At 58.4% G+C, this 6,473-nt stretch overlaps 1 protein-coding gene across 1 annotated transcript in view; it reads right to left on the bottom strand.

Moving 5' to 3' along the window:
- Positions 1 to 4,419, bottom strand: part of EMILIN1 (elastin microfibril interfacer 1) — an 8,000-nt gene extending 3,581 nt beyond the window's left edge. The window contains exons 1-4 of the mRNA XM_017877045.1: positions 3,764 to 4,419; positions 2,698 to 2,817; positions 2,016 to 2,236; positions 9 to 862 (exon numbers count right to left, since the gene is read on the bottom strand). Coding sequence (XP_017732534.1) covers positions 9 to 862; positions 2,016 to 2,236; positions 2,698 to 2,817; positions 3,764 to 3,933 — 1,365 coding nt within the window. The 5' untranslated portion in view covers positions 3,934 to 4,419. The remainder of the gene's footprint in view (positions 1 to 8; positions 863 to 2,015; positions 2,237 to 2,697; positions 2,818 to 3,763) is intronic.
- Between the last annotated feature and the right edge of the window lie 2,054 nt (positions 4,420 to 6,473).

Here is a 6,473-nt window from a genome sequence, read left to right as displayed (position 1 = left end):
CCGCTCACATTGGCCAGCAGCGCCCCCAGCTGCTCTAGTCGGCCCCGGGCAGCAGGCAGCCAGTGGCCCAGCCCCCCAGGAGCCCCAGGCCAGCTCTCCTCCTGCTCCTCCGAGGGGCCCAGGGTGGAGTTGAAGCGGTCCTCCAGGCGAGACAGGCGGGAGGCCAAGCTGGTGTAGCCTGGAGGGTGGCCCCCCTGCCCCGCAGCTCCTCCCAGCTCTGTGCCTCGCCGCCCACTCAGCACTGTCACTGAGCCGGCCACGACATCCAGCCTGCGCTCCAGCTCTGCCAGTCGCCGGCCCAGCTCTGGAGAGCAGCATTCTTGAGGGGGCCTGCGTCCCACGGCCAGCCCGGGGAGGTGCTGTTGCTGCTCCTCCACGGAGGCCAGTAGCTTCTCCAGTGCTCGCAGCCGCTCCCTGTCCTCCTGCTGCTGCCGGCGGAAGCCATCCAGCCCGGCCAGGCACACAGAGCAGGACTCCTGCAACCGCTGCTCCAGCTGCCGCAGCAGCTCCTCACTGGGGCCCGGAGGGGCTGAGGCTGGGGCTGGGGCCCTGCTGCCCCCACTGCTGCTGCTGCCGCCATGATGGTTGTTGAGGTGACCCAGCTCCTGGTCGTGGGTGGAGACGCGGGTGTCCAGGAGCTGCAGCTGGTGCTGGATCTCATTGAGGGTTTCATGCACTCCAGGGCGGGCAGCCGCGTCAGCTGGCTGCTGCCTCCCGTTGAAGGCTGTCTCCACAGCCCTCTGCACATCCTCTGCCAGGCGCCCGCTCAGTCCTTGCAGGACACCCCGCAGACTTTGCAGCTCCTTGGTCAGGCTCTGCACCTGTTCCTCCAGCTGCTGCACCTTCTCTGACTCCCCAGGACCTAAGGAGAGGTGAAGGCAAAAGGCAGAGGGGCTGGACCCCAGAGCTCAGGGCCCCTGCTCACCCCAGCTCCAGCAAGGGTCAGATGCTGGGCTCTGTCTCTCCTTTGGGTGATTTTGGCAAGATGAAAAAAAGGAAACTCCATTCACTAAATGCCTCTAGGCCAAATTTGAATATGACTCTGTTTTTCAACAACTCCCCTGGGGAGATACCAGGAACTCTTCCCATTATATAGGCTGGGAAACTGGACCAGAGATATTAGGAGCCTGGCCATGGATCACAGGTTTAATAAGTGGCAGTGCTAAGTTTCAAACCTCGACCATCTATCCGGCCCCCAGGTCCATGTCCTTTCCACCTGCCCAGAGTGCCTCTTAACTTCTTGGAAACTCTTTCCTTTTCTGTGAAAGGATAATGACATTCTTCTGTCATGGGGCTGTCAAGAGGGGTGAAATGGGAGTGTAGGGGAGGCACTTTGGATGCCACAAGAGCAGCTACCACTGGGTGACACTTCCTTCCCTGCAACACCATGGGGACAAAGAAGAGGCTCTGTGGACGGTGAGAGTTGGCCAGGAGTTCCTGTTTGCATAATTATAGTACGGCTATCTCGGGGCAGGGAAACAGCACATCCGGTGTGCAGCAAGCAGGAGGGAAGGCAAGCCACGGGGACTGCTGCATGCTGGGACCTGCGGTCTACAGAGGCCACGGAGGGGTCTGGGATCTGTAGTCAGGTGCAATGCATGCTAGGATTTGTAGTCTCAACTGTCTGTCCCCATGGACCAAACTTCTCAAAGGAATGCCCCCTTTCTCCTGCAGCTGTTTGAAGGACCTTGGCCACATGTGGGTGTGTGCGAGCACCTTCTCTTTCTCAGCCTTCTTTTTCTGTCTCTCCATCTTTTGCATGCTCTCTCTCACACACAAACACCAAGACACAACCACACACATGCACGTGCGTGCCCGCGCGTGCGCGCGTGCACACACACACACACACACACACACAGGCAGGGAATCTCTGCGATCTCGCTAACTCCCTTCTGCCCCTCTCTTCTTTCTGGCATAGAGCATGGGGGATTCCCCCAGCAGCCTGGCCCCACATTTCCCATTGCATCGGATCACCATCTGGCACTTGCCGCCCTCGCAGCAGCTCCCACACTCACCTTCTCCCCCCAGTCCACTGAGGGGGCTGCCTGCACTGGAGCCAGAGAGGTTGGGGCGGGCAGGCCGGGGCAGGGGCCGTGGTGTGGAAGATGCAGGCCCCAGCGCTGGAGCAGGACTCTCAGCACAGTCATCGCCCCCGTAACCCTGACAGCACCTCCACTCCATGTCAGTCACTGTCTTGTAGGCCACACGGTAGCGAGGGCGGAGGAAGCGGCGGTACCTGGCAGAGGCAGAAGGAGGCCTCTTTATTCCTCCCTGTATTGTTAGTGACCCTGGTCCCTGTCCTCAGGGGTGGGCAGCTGCTGGTGGGCATGGCCTGTCCCTCAGGCTGGGTCCCTCTTACTGTTCAACATGTGGCCTTGCTCAGCTGACAGCTGTCAGCTTTTTGGTCAAGGGCTAAATCCCTGCTCTTCCTTCCCTTGCCCTGCGCTGGAACCTTGAACTCCTCTGCTTGAGCCTGAGCCATCCCAGAGAAGGCATCTGGGGCTGGCGCGTGAGGCAGGTTTGCCCTCAGTCTCCCACCAGCCAAACTGTTGTCTCAGTATCTCCTCAAAATGGCTGCGACCCTAGACCCCGTCCTGCCCTCGCTCCCTGCTTTGTACAGACTCCCTGAGTCAGCCACCCACCATCTGCCCTCACCCAGTTCCCACCAAGGGCCCATTCCCCGGCCTTGGGACTCACATGATGCTTTGGGGACACTGGGGCTGGCCCCAGGCACAGGGCTGGTACTTGACATACGTCTCCACTCCATCCTCAAGGACACAGCTCACTGTCCGGGTCACCACATAGGCACACCAGTTCCTGTAGGTACAACCCCCTCTGGGTCCAAGGACCAAAGATACACACCCTGAAGGATGGCCCAGGGGCTACCAGAGGGGCTGAGGAAGGCTCCAAAGATGCAGGGCCCTTGGGGATCAGTGAGAGCAAGGACTTTGGCAGGGCCACCCTCCCTATCCCCCACGCTTTCCTGTGTAGCAGGGGCAGATAAAGACTTTTCAAGATGGGGAGTGGTGCAGAATGGTAAACCACAACCACAGAGCAGTCACCCCTCATGGTGGTGAGGCCCCGGGGAGCCTCTGAATGTACACGATCACATGTGTCCCTTTCTGGACCTGTCTCAGTCCCCAGTTTGGCATGCCGTGTGCGCACAGCCAGGCTGGGCCCTGTGGGTGATCTGAACACTGGCTTCCACCCCACCCCTCCGGGAGAGGACGGGCAGGCCAGCTCAGGGTTAAGTAGAGAATAAGCCATTGATGAGCCTGCCCCTCTTGCAGTTCTATACTCCTGGCCCCATTCATGCCGGCCTCTGATCTGTGTCTGGCTGAAGGGATGGAGGGAACAGAGCGGGAGTGGTGTCAGAATTATGGATTACTAGATGGGGCCAAGGGAGCCCTAGAAGGGGACAAAAGGTCTCCCTGAGGCTCTGGGGCTGGGATACAGAGGGCAGCTGGCAGGAAGGCCTGGCCTGCTCCCCTCAGGGCAGCTTCCCTGGGTATAGAACTGCAGGGCCCCATGAGGGTATGTGGGAGCAGACCCCCTACATGACCCAGGGAGCATATGTGTTCAGGGGGTCCTGGAAAAGGTGCCGTGGGAAGGTGGGCATGTGAGGAGCCACCTAATGGATGGGCTTCTCACTCCCCCTCTGCCCTGCATTAGGGGACAGAGCCCAGGGCAGGGAGCCAGGCGGAGGTGGCATTCTGACCCCCTTCTCACCACCCAAGCCTCGGGCTGGGACCCAGACTCTTACCTGTGGCGGCTGGCCGGCCGGGGGGCGCTCTGGGCCTGGGGCCCCCCGGGGCTGAGGGCCCCACCGGACCCCGTGTAGAGGCTATAACCTCGAGGAGGGTAGCTGGCGGCCCCCGCAGCTGCGGTCAGCAGGCAGCAGAGGTAGCAGCTCCAGAGGGTGCGGGGGGCCATGGTGGGGCACTCCACAGTGGCCCTCAGAGACTCATCCCGCCCAGCCACTGGCTCCTCTGCCGGCCCCAGGGATGCTGCTGCTCCACAGGACAGCGCGAGCCCGTCCCGTCCGTCCCAGCTTCCTGCCGGCAGCCCCCGGCCACACGTCTTCTCCTTGGCTGCCTGGCCTGACCCCTCTCCCCTCCTCTTTCCTCCTCAGCTCCTGTCCGTCCCTGCTCGGTTCCTTCCGCTCTTCTCTTCACTTCTGAGGGGGTTTGTTTTCTGTGCCCCCTCTGGCCTCTGGTCCCTGCCCCTCTCAGGAGCTGTGGCTCAGAAGTTGAGTCCTGGGCTTCCGCCCCCTCGTCCCAGCTGGCCCTCTTCTAGTCTCCCTGTCCTCTTTCCCTGATGACCGGATCCTGGGGGTGACAGGGCTTTGCCCCTGTGGCTGTTCAGAGGCGCGAGAGTGGCCGTGGGGCGGGCCCTGGCCTCCTCTTCCCTGCTGGCTCCCCTCCCTTCCCCCCTGTCTGGCTGGCGGTCCTGCCTCCCCCTTCCTCCCCCCACCTCTCCAACCATCGTGCGCCACATCTGCTTCTTGTTAACTCCGGGAAAGAGGGAAAAAAAAAGGCAAAACAGAAATGTGGAGTTGCCGCCGGGCTTGAGGCCAGCCTCTCAGATGGGCCACATGGAGCCAGGGCCAAAGCTGGGAAGGAGGCCCAGGGCTGGTCACTCCGACTGGGAACGGGAGCCAGAGTCGCAGCTCCCCTGGGGCTGGAGCAGGCCTCCCCTGGGGGAGAGGGCCCTAGAGAGGGGGCCCAGAGGGGAGGGCGAGATGGAAGGACTGGACAAGGGAGAATGAACTTGGAGAGCTCAGCAGGACTTCACTCACCATCTAGTCCAGCAGTCTCCTTTTAGAGATGTGAAAATTGAGGTCAGAGTGGGAGAGTAACTTGTCCAAGGTAACACAGCAAATCAGTGGTAAGGCTGAGAACACACACTAAATACTAAGTCAGTGACTTGGGAGAAAGGAGGAGAGGAGAATGTACTACTGGGCCAGGAAGGAAAAGGAGTCCTTACTCCACTGAGGCAGATGGGAAATCCACAGACGACAGAAGAGGAAGAAAGGGACGGGTGTGGTGGCTTACGCCTGTAATTCCAGCACTTTGAGAGGCCAAGGCGGGCAGATCACAAGGTCAGGAGTTCGAGACCAGACTGACCAACATGGTGAAACCCTGTCTCTACTAAAAATACAAAAATTAGCCAGGCGTGGCGGCGTGCACCTGTAATCCCAGCTACTCAGGAGGCTGAGGCAGGAGAATTGCTTGAACCCAGGAGGAGGAGGTTGCAGTGAGCCAAGATCATGCCACTGCACTCCAGCCTGGGCAACAGAGCGAGACTCTGTCTCAAAAAAAAAAAAAAAAAAGAAGAGGAAGAAAGGCACCTAGCAATGGGGAGCAGACTTCTGTCAAGCAGTAGAGGGCACGTGGGCAGGAAGACAAAGAACCTTTCTTAAAGGGATAAATGAAAATGGGTTCTGGGTTTGTTTTGGTGACAGGCAGGCCATAACTGGGTGGAGGTGGGGTGAGGTGAATCGGGACCGATCTCTAGAGCACCAGAGACAGTCAGTCCCTAGTCTGGAGCTGAGTCTGATAGCTCTCAGTGACAGGCAAAGAGCCGTCAGCCTGACCTGAAAGTTCCACCTGCGCCATCTTGATCTAAAAGCTTGGTCCCTGTCACCATCTGACCCTCAGTGCTTGACCAGGGTCTCTAGGTGGTGGGATGCTTTGGAGAAAGAAACAGAGGCACAAGACAGAAAGGAGACAGGAGAATGCTGTGTGCCAGGCACTGCGGAGGTGCCCAGGTAGCAAAGGCATAGGTAAGACTTAGACGCTGTCCACTTAGGAGCAACTGAAGTTGTTGGAAAATGGGACACAAGCCCCCAAATAGAGAACTGTCACAAGCCAGGACAGAAAAAGTGTCAAGGGGCAGGAAAGAGGGATGATGTATGTTCCAGCTAGGAGGAGGGAAAAGACAGCTGGCTGAGGGAGGCAGTCAAAGGAGAGGCTGGAAAAGACAGAAGCTGAACAGCATTGGGGTGGAGGTGGGGGTGGGGGGCAGGAGTCAAGAACAGAGACAAGGCAAGGAGAGAGATTTCAGGCTCAGGAAGAGTGGTCTGTCTCAGTCTCCTCAGCTATAACACAGGAATAACAGGACTCTCCATCCCACTTTACGAGGATTAAGTAAGTCAATGCATGTAAACATTCTAGAACAGTGCCTGGCAAATGGTAAATGCTCAATCAACGTTAGCTCTTTTTTTGTGTCAGGAAAAAATGGGACCGAAATTCAGAGAAGTAGATTGTGGACAAATTAGGGAGAGGCTCAAATGACTGGTTATGAGGTTGTATTGCAAGTTTTTGAGTAGAAGCATATATGCATACACAAAAGAAGATATTGTGAGTGATAATATTGACTACAGTGTCAGAGCACAGGCAGTGTAGCCCCAGCTCCTCCTGTCACTATCTATGACCCAGCAAATCCCATGACACCACTGGGAGTCTATGTGT

This window comes from Rhinopithecus bieti, unplaced genomic scaffold (genome assembly GCF_001698545.2).
Source record: "Rhinopithecus bieti isolate Rb0 unplaced genomic scaffold, ASM169854v2 scaffold_7681, whole genome shotgun sequence".
Classification (NCBI taxonomy): Eukaryota; Metazoa; Chordata; class Mammalia; order Primates; family Cercopithecidae; genus Rhinopithecus; species Rhinopithecus bieti.
Note: the sequence above shows the minus strand (reverse complement) of the source record. Positions and strands in the feature narration are given on the sequence as shown.